Here is a 17,970-nt window from a genome sequence, read left to right on the forward strand (position 1 = left end):
ACATTACTTGTAGATTCTTTGTAACTCACACAAAAAGGACAAATAGAATATAAGCAAGAATTACTATAATATAGGATAAGTTATTATAAATTAACATAACATCAAAATTCAGAAATAAAAATATGTAGTCATTGTTCAGTAAGCATAATATTTGAAGTAAAGTCGAGAAAAATGAATCCAAGTCTGATTATCATCCAGCACAAGAAGCCTCATTTCCGCTTTTCAACATTCATAGCACACAAAAAGAGAAAGTAAAATCATGCATTAATACAGTTCATGAGTAACATAGAAAAGGTACATGTCCTCATGAAAATGGAGACATCTAAGGAGCACAAATCACCTATTAAATATAGCTATTGCTGACCACTGAGATTTGATATACTCAAACAAGGGTATCCCAATTCTGCAATTAGACACCACATGCAAATGCAAAATTTCTGGCCTGAGATATGAGAAGCCAGATTTCCAACTCTATTGTACGCAACCACACAAAAATTAGTTTAAGTTATATGTTCCTTTTAAAATATGTTGAATCCATCTTGGTTGACAAGCAAAATGTCGCCATTTAGCATTCTTGCAAAATAGTATATGGCAAACCAAATATCATATGCATGCTCAGCTAGTTAATACCAGTCCAAGACGCAGCACTATTTCTCAGGTACAAGGAGCATATCTTCTCATATGCCTCAGTACCAAGCTTTTGTCTGAATGATGAAAGATTCTCATGGCAATTTTTCTCCATCATGTGTAACAATTCAATCCAATACATATCTAGTGTCTTTATTTGGTTTTATAACTACACTTCTGCATAAAGATACCAATTAGAAAAGAATGAGAAAGACAGAGATAATGTTTACATCCACCAAATATCCATTCTATCCAGATGTTACAGTTCAAGCAGAACGAATAGCTGTGTAAAATTTACTAAATCAGTATCAAGTTCTAATCTATTACCCAAAACAGTTTTGTGTAAAGGAGATCCTTGGACATCATTATAGTAATTGAAAACATGATCTTCAAAAGCCAACCTTCATGCCAAGGCTGCCAGCAAAATACCAAAAGGAATAAACTAAATGCACCCAAAAGACAAATACAACTGAAAGAAAAAAAAACCCAAAACACAACTAAAGGTGACCAGAATTTAGAATTTCTTTACTCGGTTGAAGCTTGGTTCAATTTCCATCATGTGTATTTCAATATTCTCTTACATGGACAATAATCAAACGGAGGGTAAGGAATTTTCTTTTTCGTCTTTTCAAAATTTCAATAGTACATGTTGAATTCCTCTTCATATTGTTCCAGCAACGAATCAGATAACAATTTCAGAACACCTACCAAGCCTCGATTAAGCTGCCCTATGAATTGAAGATAAAAAGACAGTCACCCAACTTAAATCAGGAATTCAGACAATAAAGAATCTGTTTTACAAACCACCAATGATATATTCGTACTGGAGAATGCTAGACAGCAGAAAAGAGTGAACTTGAGTTATGAACTTTACATTGACGCAATAATTGACTGTAGAAATGGTAACTAAAAGTTGCAACAAGATCAAGTTGTCTAATTTGCTAAGAAGTCCTTAGCCCTCAAAGCATCAAAGGACATAAAGAACTCAAGTGGAAGAAATGGCATTTTAATGGATATGACTTACCAAATGCCAGCATGTACTAACTGCAACACATTCAAAAAAAAAGTTCAGACATTCACTGTGAAGCTTGACACCTGAACAATTTCCAGCATCATCTCAATATGATCTGAATATTTACTCAATATCCAAAAGGTCCTCAATATAATTCAATGGCGAAGATCTCTCTGAATCTTTCCTACAGATTTGACATATAGGCCTTTCCTAACCATTGGAGGAAATATAATGACCATAAAAATGTTTATCTCCTTCTCTAATTATAAGAAATTATCATGCATGACACTGAGGATGAAGTATAGGCTAAGAGTTTAAAGCTTTCAGAAGATCTCCCCTCCTCAAAAACAGCATTCGACCTATAGCATTAGCTGCTGCATAGGCGATTGCGTTCCTCAAATTTTAAACCTGTGAATCTAATTACTTATATCTTTTGGGACACAAGTCAGATCTTCAATCAACTGATATAACTCCCCAGTTTTCTCATGAGTATTATGCTTCATAAATAAAAAGTGAGCCTCCCTTTGAATTTCAATCATGCTATGACCAGGCTCCTTCTTCATACCAGATTCATTCATCACACTCCTAATCTCAGCCAGATTATCCCACAAACAAATAGAAGCATAAGCATTTGACAAGACAACATACTTTCCAGCACTTCTAGGTTCCAACTCAAAGAAGTTCTTCCCGGCAATCTTTACCAAGTCCACATTTCCATGAACTTTACAAGCTCCAAGTAAAGCACCCCATACAACTAGCTGGTTCTTACAAGGCGAATTCATGACAAAGTCATAAGCATCGGTTAACCTGCCAGCATGCCCTAACAGATCAACCATCGATGCATAATGTTTTCCCTTTGGCTGAATTCCATAATCTCTAGTCATTGAGGTGAAGTACTCCCAGCCTTTGTTCACCAAACCTCCATGGCTACAAGCAGCAAAAATTGCAAGAAATGTAACATGATTGGTTCTAAAACCTTCATCTAACATCCTGTGAAAGGATTCTATAACCTCTACCACTCTTCCATGGTTTCCATATCCAGATGTATCCAGATATTAGAGCTGACCAGGTAACAACATTTCTAACTAAAAACTTCTAACATACAAGATGCCCTTCAGAGAGGCTACTGCACTGGAAATACATATCCATGAGGACACTATTAACTACAAGATTTCCACTAATTTGGCACTTGATCCACAGAGCATGGGCTTGCATGCCCTGTTCTAGGATTGCTGAAGAACCACAAGCCCTAAAGACTGATGCACAAGTATAGTGGTCTGGTATCAAACCATTTTTTCTCATCTTATGGTACATGCTCAAGCCCACCTCTTCCAAACCTTTCTGCACATAGCCTGCAATCATCGAATTCCATGAGACCAAGCTTTTCATTTGTAACTTATCAAAAAGAATACGGGCTAGATTAAGATCTCCTGCCTTTGCACATAAAATCAACAATTGAACGTTTAGAAATTCATTGGAAACACATCCAACGATTATCATCTGCCAATGGATTTTTTTCCCAAACTATAATCTTTCCTGAAGATACAGTCTTGCAAAAGAAGAGAATAAGTTTCCAATTCTACTTGAACCCGTGCATGCCATAACATCCGAACAGCTTCCACTACTCTTCCTGAAAAACAGAGATCCTTCAAAATCTCATCCAAGTGAAGGCTAATCTCTCTAGCATCAGCTTGAAAACTGGGAATGTCATCAACGATGATTTAATTTGACAGCTAAAACAACTCTATGTCCCTTGTTCTTCTTCAAAGAAGAGGAACAGGATGTGGAAAAAATTATCCATTCTAATTGTATTAATACCAGTAATTACAATCACATAATATGCTCAAGTTGTTTTTCGAAAACCCTCCAAGAGTCTTACAATGGACCAATCTTTAAACTTTAGTCATTTATGATACATAAAAACACTCACTAAAGGAAAAAGTACTCTCATGGCCTACATTGATACCATTTACCTCAGCTATATAAACAATTATATACTTGTGTCCATCCCTGATGCAGAACCCACGTATATTTGTACAAGTTATACAGCCAAAAATCAAGGTTTTAGTTTATTAATACGGTGAATTATCAATATGGCTCTTACTCAAACATTAAGATTTCTGATTCTACTTGAACCCCTGCCTAGCATAATATCTGAACAGCCTCCACTACCGTTCCTGAAAACAGTAATCCTTCAAATTCTCATCCAACTGAAGGGTAATCTCTCTAGCATCAGCCTGAAAACTGGGAATGTCATCAACGATGGTTTAATTTGACAGCAAGAACAACTCTAGTACCCTTGTTCCTCTTCAAAGAAGCGGAACAGGATGTGGAAAAAATTATTCATTCTAATTGTATTAATACCAGTAATTACAATCACATAATATGCTCAAGTTGTTGTTTGAAAATCCCTCCAAGAGTCTTACAAAAGACAAAACTTTAGCCTTTAGTCATTTATGATATATAAAAACGTTCACTAATTGACAAACAGTCTTCACTGGAAAAATTACTCTCGTGGCCTACATTGATACCATTTACTTCAGCTATATAAACAATTATATACTGTATCCATCCCTCATGCAGAACCCACACATATTTGTAAAAATTATACAGCCTAAAAGAAAAAAATTTTTGTTTTAATACGGCAAATAATCAATACGGCTCTTACACAAGCACGTATAATACAGCACAAAACCCACATACTTTTTGCTGTACTAATACAGCAATTTGTCAAGTTTTTATAAGACCGAGCAAACTAACTAAAAAGTGCAAGATTATCAAGAATAAAAGCAACGCTAATCAAGAAATGGTAATTAGTAAAACAACTGTGAAATTGAAAATTGAAAGAAAGGGGAACCTTACCTTCCATATACTACTCTCGGTCTAATCCTCCTGAGAAGAGTGGAAGTTTTTCCAGCAAACATGGGTCCCACGATCACGTGTATTTCACCAGAAGAAGAATGAGCAGTAGCAGAAGTAGCTTCTAATTTCAAGCTTCGTATCTGGCAATGCTGATGACTAGGTTGTGGGTTTCGCAGCCAAAAACCGAGGATTTTTTACGGGTGTTTTCAGGATAAAAGATAGGCTTTTGATGGGGTGGTGGTGGCAGAAAAGGGGATTTTGGAGAACCCATTTGATTCTGTAATGAAACAAAGAATAGGAAGAAGAAGGCGTGAAGTACAAATAGAGGAAAACGTGATCAGGAGCAAAGTGGGATGAAGAAGTCGTGAGATAAGCAGAACGGACATCAGCATTGCAAAGGCGTGAAGGCAAGGAAAGGAAAGGCGCGAGGGATGCGAGAGGCGTGGACTGGAAAACACGTTTTTTCTGGGTTCATGCCATTCTTGCTGTGTTTGCACCAGACATTCCAGAAGATTCCTCCTCACATGCATTACCGCTCCATTAGCAAGTGGGAAGAGTTAGTTAGATTAGCTTTCTATAAAAAGGGGAAATCATGTAATTGTCAGCATCGTTTCATTCCTATTTGCCAAGTTCCCATTAGCAATAGAAGTGGAATTGATTTACGAAATCAACTTAGCTTGTGTTCAGATCTTACTTTTAGATTAATTCCAATTATTTCCAGTTCATTCATCATTTTCCAGTTCTGTACCACAACAGTGGTATCAGAGCTCGATCACGAGCCATAGGGATGACAAAAAATCAGGATGAAGCATTGAGGAGAGACGTGGTGGAGCTAGGAAGTGTGGTCAGGACTTTTTCCAACAAAAATGATGGAATGGAACAGGCCATCAGGACAATGGAATTCAGACAGGATGCTACTGAAAAGCTGCTCAAAGGATTGGATCAGAAGTATGAGGGGATGATGAATATGATGGCTCAATTAATGGCCAAAGTCAGCGAACGAGGAAAGGAGATGGAAGGAAGTAGCAGCTCAAAGGGAGAGGATAGGCCAAACGAGTCCAGGATGGAATTGCAGAAGGAAACAGTCAGTAAAAGAGATAACAGAATTAGTGGAAGACTGCCTAAAATGGATTTGCCAATTTTCGAGGGGAATAATCCCAGAGAGTGGATCAGGAAGGCTGATAAATATTTTAAAATACATGAGATAGAGGAGAACATGAAAGCTGAGATAGCTGAACTCTATTTCAGGGACAGAGCTGATATCTGGTTCCATGGGGTCTTCCATGGGAGAGAGACCATTTCCTGGACAGAGTTGTCTACTGCTATGAGTATCAGATTTGGAGAGGGGAGTCCAGAGGAGGCCATTGAAGAATTCAACAAGTTGGTGCAGACTGGATCTGTGGCTGACTACCTTGAAAGATTTGAAATGCTGAAAGCACTGGTAATGCCATCCTTACCTCACTTGTCCGATTCATATTACAAAGCATGCTTCATGAGTGGTCTAAAAGAGGAGATAGTTAACATGGTTAAAATGTCCAAACCTGAAACCTTAGCTGTTGCTATTGAAATAGCAAAACTCCAAGAGAAAAACCTCAAAGCTATTCAGAAAATGCAGAAACCTGCCACTACCAACTTTAGCAACCATAGACCTCCCACTAAAATAACCCCAGCCCTCAGATGGAACCAAAACCACCCAAAACACCCCAACCAGAACCAAGACCAGAAAATATCCAACCAGAACCAATTCAAAAGAATATCACCTACAGAATTTAACCTGAGAAGGGAAAAGGGGCTATGTTATAAATGTGCTGAACCCTATACCATGGGCCATGTATGCAAACAATCACATGTGCATTTCCTGTTAGCTGAGGAGACTGAGATTAGGGAAGAGGCCAGAGAGCCAGAGGAGGAAGTTTACTGTGATTGCATTAGTGGGGAGCTGACAGATGAACACATAGAAGTATCTATTCATGCTTTGGTTGGGGGGACAAGTCACAGGACTATGAAATTAAAGGGACGGTTAAAGGGAGACTGGTCACTGCATTAGTAGATAGTGGAAGTACCCACTGTTTCTTGGATGAGCAACTGGTAAGGGATCTTAAACTGGGTACTCAGGGACCAAACCTGGTTGTCAATGTAGCTAATGGAGAAAAGGTGGATTCCAAGGGACTGGATAAGCCCTTGCAGTGGGAAATGCAGGGACACCAGTTCCAACATGCCTTCAACACATTAAGGTTGGGGGGCTGTGACATGATCCTTGGGGTAGACTGGCTGGCCAAACATAGTCCTATAGAGTTCAACTTCAGAGAACTCAACATGAAAATCTACCAGGGGAGTCAAGAAGTGGTGCTAAAAGGGGAGGGTGTCATCACCAAACTGAAAGGGCTCAATGGAGGAAGGTTGGCCAAATGGTTGAGGAAACAGCCATATGGAGTGGTGGCTCAGCTGGTGGCAGTAGAAGAAGAAGGAAGTGCAACACAGCTGCCTGCTGCGATCAGGCAGATACTGGAGCAATACAAGGATGTCTTTGAGGAACCCAAGGGAATGCCTCCAGTCAGGGGCCATGAACACCAGATTGACCTTAAGGAAGGAGCCAAGCCTTTTCAAGTAAGACCTTACAGGTGCCCCTACATCCAGAAAACAGAAATTGAGAGACTGGTAAGGGAGATGCTAGAACTAGGCATCATACAGCCTAGCAGTAGCCCCTTTGCCTCACCAGTACTACTAGTTAAGAAGAAAGATGGGACATGGAGGTTCTGTGTTGATTACAGACAACTAAATGAGCTTACAATAAAGAACAAGTTCCCTATGCCTCTGATTGAAGAACTGATAGACGAACTGCATGGAGCCAAGTTTTTTACCAAAATTGACCTGAGGGCAGGTTACTTTCAAATCAGAGTCAAAGAGGAGGACATTTCCAAAACAGCTTTCAGAACTCACCAAGGGCTCTATGAGTTCAAGGTTATGCCATTTGGCTTAACCAATGCCCCAGCAACTTTTCAAAGCTTGATGAACCAGGTCTTCCAAGATCAGATGAGGAAGCATGTGCTGGTGTTCTTTGATGACATCCTGGTCTACAGCTCAACACTAGAAGAGCATGTGAAACATGTAGAGGAGGTGATGAGTATCCTAAGACAACACCAGTTATTTGCTAAAATGAGCAAATGCTCGTTTGCTCAACTGCAGGTAGAGTACATGGGGCATATAATAACAGCAGAAGGAGTTCAGGCTGATCCCAGGAAGATAGAATGCATGGAGAAATGGCCCAACCCAACCAATATCAAACAGCTGAGGGGATTTCTGGGATTGACAGGATATTACAGAAGGTTTGTTAGAGGCTATGGTGCCATAGCAAGGCCACTGACTGATCTGTTGAAGAAGGACAACTTTCACTGGAATGAAGACTCAGAACAGGCTTTCCAAACACTTAAGAGGGCCATGTGTACCACCCCTGTTTTAGCAGTACCTGATTTCACTCAACCATTCATAATTGAGACAGATGCTTGCTACTCTGGCATAGGGGCTGTACTCATGCAAAACAAGAGACCAATTTCCTACCTCAGTCAAGCTCTGGGACAAAAGAACATGGGACTATCCATCTATGAGAAGGAATTGCTAGCATTGGTCACAGCAGTAACCAAATGGAGACACTACCTAGAAGGGCATCATTTCATCATTCATACTGACCATCAGAGCTTAAAGTACTTACTGGATCAGAGGATTACTACCCCTCTCCAACAGAAATGGCTCACTAAGCTGCTAGGATTGAGCTATGAAATCCACTACAAGAAGGGAAGGGATAACCTGGCTGCAGATGCACTATCCAGACAGGACAGAGAAGAAGGGGGAGAATGCACTGCCATTTCCTGTGCAGTACCTGAGTGGATCAAAGAAGTAATGGAGAGCTATAGGGGTGACGAGTGGGCTCAGAAGACCATATCCCTGGTGCTTATGACTCCTACACAAGCTCCAGATTACTCCTATCAGGATGGTATCCTCAGATACAAGAAGAGACTTGCCATAGGAGGACAAGGTGACACCAGGAATAAACTCATCACTGCACTGCATGACTCCCAACTGGGAGGTCATTCAGGCATCCAAGCCAGCTACCTGAGAGCCAAGCAGCTATTCTACTGGCCAGGGATGTACAGGGAAATCAAGAAGGCAGTTCTAGAATGTGACACCTGCAGAAAGTGCAAGGATGAACATGTAGCTTACCCAGGATTACTACAGCCACTCCCTATCCCTCAATACTCCTGGAGCCATGTTACCATGGATTTTTTTGAAGGGCTACCACAGTCTGAAGGAAAAGATACCATAATGGTTGTAGTAGACAGATTCACCAAATACTCTCACTTCATCAGCTTGGCACATCCTTTTGATGCTCCTAAGGTGGCCAGACTTTTTATTGACCAAGTCAGTAAACTTCATGGAATTCCTCAAAGCATGCTCTCAGACAGGGATAAGATATTTGTAAGCCAATTTTGAGGGGAATTGTTCAGTATGATGGGGGCCAAACTAAATTACAGCACAGCTTACCACCCTCAGACTGATGGCCAGACTGAGAGGGTAAACCAGGTGCTTGAAATGTACCTCAGGTGCCTAACTCATGTGGAGCCTAAGAGATGGAATCAGTGGTTGTCCTTGGCAGAATTGTGGTACAACACCTCGCACCACACAGCCATTCAAATGACTCCGTTTGAAGCATTATATGGATTCTCACCTCCACAACTGGCTCTAGGACCCTACCTACAGTCCAGGGTAGATGCAGTAGGAGAATACCTCAGGGAAAGGCAGCAGTTGGATATCATGTTGAAACAGAACCTGAAACAAGCTCAGGAAAGGATGAAGAAGTATGCTAATGAAAGAAGGAGTGAGAGGGAGTTCAGTGTGGGAGATTGGGTATACCTACGACTACAACCTTATAGACAGAGTTCAGTGGCTCTGAGGGGAAACACTAAGCTGTCAGCAAGGTATTTTGGCCCATATCAGGTAGAGAAAAGGGTTGGAGGGGTAGCATACAGGTTGAGTTTGCCAAAATCCTCAAGAGTTCACCCTGTCTTTCATGTATCGTTGCTCAAGAGGAAGGTGGGAAACAGAGTCACTCCTATCCTCCATTTGCCAGAGATAAACGAGAAGGGGCACTGGAGAGTGGAACCAGAGGCAATTTTGAGCAGAAGAATGGTAAAAAAGAAGAATGCTGCAGTAACTCAGTGGTTGGTCCACTGGTGGGGAACAGACCCTGCAGAAGCCACCTGGGAGGATGCTGAGGAGATCAAAGCGCAGTTTCCTACGTTTCAATCTTGAGGACAAGATTTGCAGTTAAGGGGGAGGTATTGTAATGAAACAAAGAATAGGGAGAAGAAGGCGTGAAGTACAAATAGAGGAAAACGTGATCAGGAGCAAAGTAGGATGAAGAAGTCGTGAGATAAGCAGAACGGACATCAGCATTGCATCAGGAGGACAAAGGCGTGAAGGCAAGGAAAGGAAAGGCGCGAGGGATGCGAGAGGCGTGGACTGGAAAACACGTTTTTTCTGGGTTCATGCCATTCTTGCTGTGTTTGCACCAGACATTCCAGAAGATTCCTCCTCACATGCATTACCGCTCCATTAGCAAGTGGGAAGAGTTAGTTAGATTAGCTTTCTATAAAAAGGGGAAATCATGTAATTGTCAGTATCGGATTTCATCTGAATTTTGTAACCAGAAAGGAGAATATCCTTGTTCCTTCCCCAAGTTATTCCTGCATTCTTTTTCCCCTTCTACCCCTTTCCCGCCATTTCCCATTTCTGTATCTTTTGAAGTTCCAAGCAATAGAAGTGGAATTGATTTACGAAATCAACTTAGCTTGTGTTCAGATCTTACTTTTAGATTAATTCCAATTATTTCCAGTTCATTCATCATTTTCCAGTTCTGTACCACAACAGCTTGAAATCATCAGCATCTGGGAACACTATTGAATTTGGTGGATTGTTTCTCAGGAGAGGAGCTGGGGTGGAGGGGAATAACTTGTTACAGGGGTATCGGGAAAGGGTTCGGGCTTTGGACTTTGGATCTGGGCTTTGGGCTCAATTAATAGTTATTGAATTTTAAAGAAACAAAAAAGAAGTAAAATGTGATGTTTATGAAAGAGAAATAGTAATATAATAAAAAATGGGAAAGAAATTAGTACAGATAGAGAGTAGAACAAAGATCCGTTATAGAATTTTTACATGTTATAATCTAAGGAGACGTTTGGTTTGTGGGTTTCTTGCTAAAGTGTGAGTGCCAAAATTAATCATAGTAGTACTTATTATTTAGTTAACATTAATCAAAATCGGTTAATGAACATATACTTATTATTTAGTCAATGTTAATCAAAATCAGTTAATAAGTATGATAGATTCGTTCTCTGAGTCTATGATTAACTAGTTCATTATGTTCAAATTTAGGGATTAATTTTTCCTATATTGACAGTGTACACACTTTCAATTTTGGATGAATGACAACTATACAAATTTTGAATTTGAAATTTAATTTTTGAATATGTTTCATGGATCCAATAGTGATAGTGTATACACTGTCGATGCATATAACGTTTACTCTTAATTTATTTGCAAATTCTATACCCCCATTGAATCGATTTGATTTGGTTCTTTGCAATAGTTTGTGCTATCCTCTTGCTCATGTAAAGATTATTCAAAACGTAAAATGCAAAGATTGTTCTAGGAATTTCTTGGAACCATATAGATTCATTTTTTTTAATTGCTCCATGAATTTACTTCTTTCTTTATTGAATGTTTAGACTTTGGAGATGCCAAGGATTTTATGATGTCAACCATTGTAAGAAAACGGAGACTTCCTAAATAGGTGCATTGAAGTTCCAGTTAGCTGAGTATTGGCAATTCCTATTTTTGTAGGGAGGGTCATACGTTTGATGTGATAAAAACAATTTGAAATTAGAAATAAGAATTTTTCTTATTATAATTTGTACCTTATCCCTGTGCACATACAGTATATATGAAAGGTGTTTTCCCATCCCTTTTTTCTTTTGTTAAAAATGAAGAAGGGAGAGAAGTTGAGGAAATAAGTTTGTGAGGAGGGAATGTATTATTTCAATGTTTCCAAAATTTAGATAAAATAAAGTTAATTTTCGGTTAGAAGATACCATATACCAGAATTAGAACAACAGATTAAGACCACCAAAAATCCCAATCATGAGCAAATAAATTTAGACAATCACTCAGCTTCTTATATTAATATTCGATTGTAACATTTCCAACAACTAATACGGTAATTTGATTATCTTTAATTATCTTATGTACATTAAGAAATTTTTGCTGTGCTAATTTACTAATGCGAAGTGTTTTTTTTTCCCCACCTCGGTTTGGTAGCTGCCTTGTTATTTACATACTAGCAAGGGCAGAGATGAAATAATTGTGTTAACAAACATTTCTTTTAGGAATTTTGGTTGTTGCTTTTTAAGTATGGTCGACCAATTGTTCAATTACAATTACTGAAGGTTACATGGGATAGATCTTTGATTGAAAGCTACAGATCGGCGGACAAGCAAGCATTCAGCATATCGCCATGGTGTTTTCACATCGGTATTCAACCCACAGTCACATATTGGAGGTATTGGATTTGATCTTGGCGTCTTCTTCCTCGCTTCTTCTACCTTACAGTTGCAAGAGAGAACTCTCATTTGATTGAAGTAGATAAAGCTGGTGAGAGAAAGAGATTATTATGTCCCTTTAATTTTGGTTCTGATGCTTCAACTATAGTTGGACAAAAATGCCTTTTGATTCCAGCTTGACTTATTTCTAAAATGACCAAAAGTCTTAAAACTATATACTTTTAATTGTTTAAAGGTCGATCAGAGACAGCATTTAGATCAAGGGCCAAAACTTAATAACAAAATGATAGTTTAGGGGCTTTATAGGTTTTTAGCTCTTATTATTTAGATTATCACGAGTACAAGAAATTAAATTTACTACAAATATGGAATAAAAGTAGTATAACTAATGATAGAGAGCTCCTAGAATCATGGAATTCCTAACTATTTTTGCAGGTGAAATTATTAGTTAAATGATTATTATTACCTTAACTAATTATGGCATAATTTTCAAATATATGTGATACACGCTTTTGCAAGTATACCAACCATATTTATAACTACTCCACATCTACTAATATGATATGAAACTAACTATAGATTCATTAGATTCTATGAAATTATATGGAGCAAGCCACCCAAGTCACAAAGGTGCAATCCTACATTAGTAAGTTAACTCCCCAAATTTAACAATTTCACGCACTAGTATTGAATCACAATGTTCATTGATTAAACAACATCTTTAGATAATCACAATTAATAGCCAATTATCATGATTGTTATAATAAAGGTACTAAATAACTCACTCAAGAAATAAGCTCAAATAGCCATCAGAAACTCACTTAACAATCATATAAGGACATTCACGCCCTAGGTTTACAAACTAGCTAAACATGAAAGACAAGAAAACAAGATCCATACTTATATAATAACTAAACATAAAAATCAATACAAGAAATAAATTGATAGAAGAGATGTTACCCTTATCACTTGAATTCCTAACTCTTCATCTTTATTCTCAACTTCATATATGTCCAGTTGTATATAATGATTGGATGAAACTAACTATTCTAAACTGTATTGCACTAATGAACTAAAAAATTTTAGTGAAAGATCATTTTGTGTAGTTTTTCTAGCCTCCAAAGTTACCAAAATAAGCTCATAAGAAGCCTATTTATAAAATATTGAAACTCGCAAACAACTTGTTAAAGTCGATGCAAGTCGCACCTTGAAATTGCCAAAAGTTGATTTTGCAAGTTTTCATGATTTCTTGGGCAATTCCCACCGAAATTTGTTCAGAAAAGTGGTCCAAAAAGTTTTGTAAATAAGCTGCAAGTTAGAGTCAGTTATATAGCGAAAATATGAAAATGAGGCATGGAAAACATGGGCTAGGTTAAGTTTCAGGCCGCGATTTGCCCTACCCTACACGTTTGCACTTTTCTAATAATTATGGAAATTGCCTTGTTTCTGCACTAATTTGAACTACAAATTTCTTGATGCAAAAAGACGAACGAACTCTTGTAGAAAATAAGAAATTGTAGATAATTGAATTTGCTTTCCAATGTATGAAGAATCATATCAATTAAATTTTTGTAGCCTGAGAAATGATAGAAATATCCTTAACTAGTCAGTACTCCATTCCAGATTATGATAGTAAAAATGCACTTCTGTATTTCAGAATTTTGACCATGAAAACATATGAATTGGCTTTTTCTGTTTCATAAGAAATGTAGCCCTTTTTCTTATCTTCAAAATGGTTCAATAATTATCTCAATTCAATACTTGTAACTCATGTTATACCCGAAATACCAGAAGGTGTCAGAGCAACCAATCTTTTCTGCTTTTGATCTTATTTGCATTTTACACTTTAAACAATTTGTACTTCATGTTTACTTTAAATCATTTCAAATCATTAATAATCTTGCAAATATCATCTTACTTTACTTCATTTGACGATTAAATTATTAAAGTCTATAAAAACAAGAAGTTTAAACCACTTAAAGCTGTAGAAATACAATTTTCACACTTAAACCACAAAATTCAACATTTTTCACAATTTTATTTAACTATTAAAAAAAGTAAAATACACCAAAAATTAAGTAATCAAACACACTAAAAAGATGTCAAATTAACACTTATCGTTGAACTAGTGAGTTTTAATGAGAGTTTGGAAGGCATTCACTTGTTGCCTAAGAAGGGGTTAGGTTTGGGCCGTAAATTGGTACCGTAAGCTCCCCTGACTATGGGCATGATATCTTACTAGATTTTAACCAATCTTGGGAAAGCTTGCTATTGGATGAAAAATAAAGATGATCTATTTCGGAGAGCTGCGTAAGTGGATCAACTTATTTGTCAGATTTATATTGTTGAAGACGATTGAGTGAGAAAGGTGTGAGAGATCGAAAATATAAGATGCTAAGCGATTATGGATCAGATCGATTTTCCTGGGGTTTGGGTCTTTTTTTTTTTTTTTTTTTTTCGAAACGATATTTGATTATATTACTTCCAAAACATGTACAAGTGCGAGCAAAGGCTCGAGATAACTTTACAATCAGTGTGTTTAACACTGAGGAAACAAAAGTTCCTCATCGATTGTGATGCCTAAGGCATATAGACTAATCCTAGAACTTAGATGATTGTTACCACTATTAACTAGACAAAAGGAGCACATATGAAACAGCCCTTTCAATTGTACAATATCCTCCACCAGAGTAGCTATTCTAATATCACTTGCCTTTTGAGATCGTATGTGATTGAGGAGTTGCTTGTTCAGAACCTGGAATTGTACCTTCCTTTGTTGCAAGGTGGTTGCTTTGCACATAGCCAGCTTAAGTGCTACTGCTTCGTCCACTAGCTGCACCCCTGAACTTCTTTCTCTTAATGCCCATCCTATCTTTGGCTCTTGGTTCCCCTCAGCTAAAGTGATTCCAATGCCTAAGACAGGTTTGTCTGTGTAACTTGTTGCCGCAACTCTCATGATCACTGTTCCTCCTTCCGGCTCTAATTGCTGGTCATCATGGTTGTCAAGTGATGTTTCTCCTGTGCTCATCCTAGTTTCCTTGTTTGTTGCTTCTTCAAATTCTAGCCATTCCTCCTGAGCCTTCTTAATTGTCCTCCACGGCTGATGATATTCCCCCTTGAATTCCCAATCATTTCTGGCCTTCCATATCTGCCACAGAATGTTGACAGTTAGGGCCAGATGTTGTGATCCTAATGCTCTATACCTTGCCTCGGTGATTGCTGTCCACCATCTTTTGAAACATCCATGATATTCTTGCGTGCCTTCCCATTGGATAGGTGCAAACTGCCAAATTTGTTTAGCTTCTCTGCAATTCAGTAGCGTATGCTCTACTGTCTCCCTTCCTTCCCCACACCTTCTGCAAAAGGGATCACCTACTTTGGTTCTTCCATGGATGATCTCTCTCACTGGCAGTGCATTATTCAAGCATTTCCACAGGAATATCTTTAGCTTGTGTTTGATTTTGAGTCTCCACATTACTTTCCACATCTTATTATTTTGTTGCTCCCAGCTCGTGGACACCTCCTCCTGAATATCTTTTTGTGACCTTTCTCTACTGGATATCAATGCCTTGTACCCAGAAGTGACTGCGTACTTACCATCAGCACCATGCATCCAGAAGTAACTGTCCTCTCTTCCTGATAAACTAATTGGAATGCTCAGGATTCATTCTGCATCCACTTCATTAAAAAGCTGGAATACCAAGATCCTATTCCATCTTTTCTGAATTATCAGTTCGTCCACCTTGTGAGGACTGCTATCCAATTGTCTCTTGGTTGTCACCCTCCCATTGGTTGCGTCTGGAATCCATTTGTCATTCCAAATTTGTGTACTCCTTCCATTGCCTATTCTCCTTCTAACTCCTTGTTCCACTAATTCCCTTGCTTCCATCAGACCCCTCCACATCCAAGATGCATTGTTTGGAACTTTGCACTTGAATATGGAGCTCATGGGGAAATATTTGGCCTTTAGTACTTGACTGACTAGGAGATTTGGTTGTGTAAGTATCCTCCACACCTGTTTGCCTAGCAATGCAGTATTGAAAGCTTCCAGCTCCTTGAATCCCAAGCCGCCCTTTTCCTTGACTTGAGTGAGCTTCTTCCAAGAGCACCAGTGAACCTTATTCTTACCATTTACTTCTCCCCACCAGTAGTTAGACATAATTGAGCTGATATCTTTGCACAATCTTTTTGGTACTTTGAAGCACGACATGGTATATGTGGGCATAGCCATGGACACCGACTTGAGCATTATCTCCTTTCCAACTGCACTAAGAAGTCTGTTTTGCCACTTGAGGAGCCTTTGTTGTATGTTAGTTCGTATGAAGCCAAAAATCTGTTCCTTTGTTCTTGTGACCACCATTGGCAGGCCCAGGTACTTGCCTTGACTGACCTGTTGCATGTTCCCCATGATCTGGCAGATCTCTTGCTTCTCTACTGGACTCACATTTTTGCTGAACAGGATGGAGGACTTGTCGAGATTTATCAGTTGACCTGATCCAGTGGCATACACTTGCAGCACCCTCATAAGCTCTGTTGCTTGTTGCTGGTTTGCTTTGCAGAAGATTAGTGAATCATCTGCAAAGAATAAGTGTGTAATGCTTGGTCCCCGTCTGCAAATTCTCATCCCTGAAATCTTCTTGCTCTCTGCAGCTCGTCTGAGGAGATTTGAGAACCCTTCTGAACAGAGGAGGAATAGATAGGGGGATAGGGGATCCCCTTGTCTAATGCCTCTTCCTGGAGTGACATATTCTTTAACTTCTCCATTTATAGAGAAAGAGTATGTTACTGTTCTTAAGCATTCCATGATCCAGTTTCTCCATTTGTAGTGGAATCCCAGTTTTGCCATCATTGCATCCAAGAAGCTCCATTCAACTCTGTCGTATGCTTTGGACATGTCCAGCTTCACGGCCATGAACCCCTCCTTACCTTGCCTTTTGTTTTTGAGATAGTGCAAATATTCATGAGAAAGCATGATGTTATCCAAAATTTGCCTACCAGGGATGAATGCGGATTGATTTTTGCAAATGCAGCAATGCAAGACACTTTTAAGCCTATTCGCTAAGATCTTAGCAATGATTTTGTACATAGTGTTACAAAGACTTATAGGCCTATAGAGTTTCAGAGATGTGGGATTTAGAACCTTAGGAATGAGGGTGATCACTGTGTGATTGACATTTTTAAGGAGATGGCCACTATGAAAAAAAGATTGGACTGCCTTTACCACATCATTCTTAATAATGTTCCAGAATTTTTGGAAGAAAATTGGCGACATTCCATCAGCCCCAGGGGCCTTATCAGGACTCATGGAGAATAAAGCAGATTTAATCTCCATTTCCTCCACAGGTTTTATGAGGTTTTCATTCATTTCCACGGTGATATTGTTTGGAATACCCTCTAGTACCTCAGTTAAGTCCCCATCTCCACTGCTAGTAAGGAGTTTCCTATAGTATTCAACAATCTCCGAACTTAGCTCCTCCTCACTTTCAGTCCATGATCCATCTTCTCTTTGCAACTTGTTCATTCGATTTCTCCTCCTCCTTCCTTTCACAGTTGCATGGAAGAATTTTGTGTTTTTATCTCCCACCCTGAGCCATTGAAGCCTTGATTTCTGTGCCCAATACAATTCTTCTTCCTTGTATGCATCCTTAAGTTTCCCCTTCAGAATGTTCATACTACCATTCCTATTGCTTGTGTCCATTTCCTTTAGCTCACTCATTTGTCTTTTGATCCGATCTATCTTCCCTCTAGAGTTCGCTTGGAAAGTATTTTTCCATTTTAGTAGAGCAATTCTGCAATTCTTGATCTTTTTTACCACTTGAAACATCCTTGATCCTCCGTGTCCAGCTCCCAAGCAGT

General features: G+C 38.8%; 1 protein-coding gene and 1 pseudogene across 1 annotated transcript; both read right to left on the bottom strand.

Moving 5' to 3' along the window:
• Positions 1-2,055: 2,055 nt before the first annotated feature.
• LOC113770294 lies at positions 2,056-4,680 on the bottom strand (annotated as a pseudogene).
• Positions 4,681-14,653: 9,973 nt separating this feature from the next.
• Positions 14,654-15,727, bottom strand: LOC113770297. The gene has a single exon (XM_027314717.1). It carries the CDS (start codon positions 15,725-15,727, stop codon positions 14,654-14,656), a length of 1,074 nt encoding a protein of 357 aa, XP_027170518.1.
• Positions 15,728-17,970: the final 2,243 nt, after the last annotated feature.

The sequence above is a fragment of the Coffea eugenioides genome, chromosome 5 (genome assembly GCF_003713205.1).
Source record: "Coffea eugenioides isolate CCC68of chromosome 5, Ceug_1.0, whole genome shotgun sequence".
Taxonomy (NCBI): Eukaryota; Viridiplantae; Streptophyta; class Magnoliopsida; order Gentianales; family Rubiaceae; genus Coffea; species Coffea eugenioides.

Coding starts and splice junctions, on each gene's coding strand:
- LOC113770297 (XM_027314717.1), bottom strand. CDS start 15,727: ATGCATGGTGCTGATGGTAAGTACGCAGTCACTTCTGGGTACAAGGCA.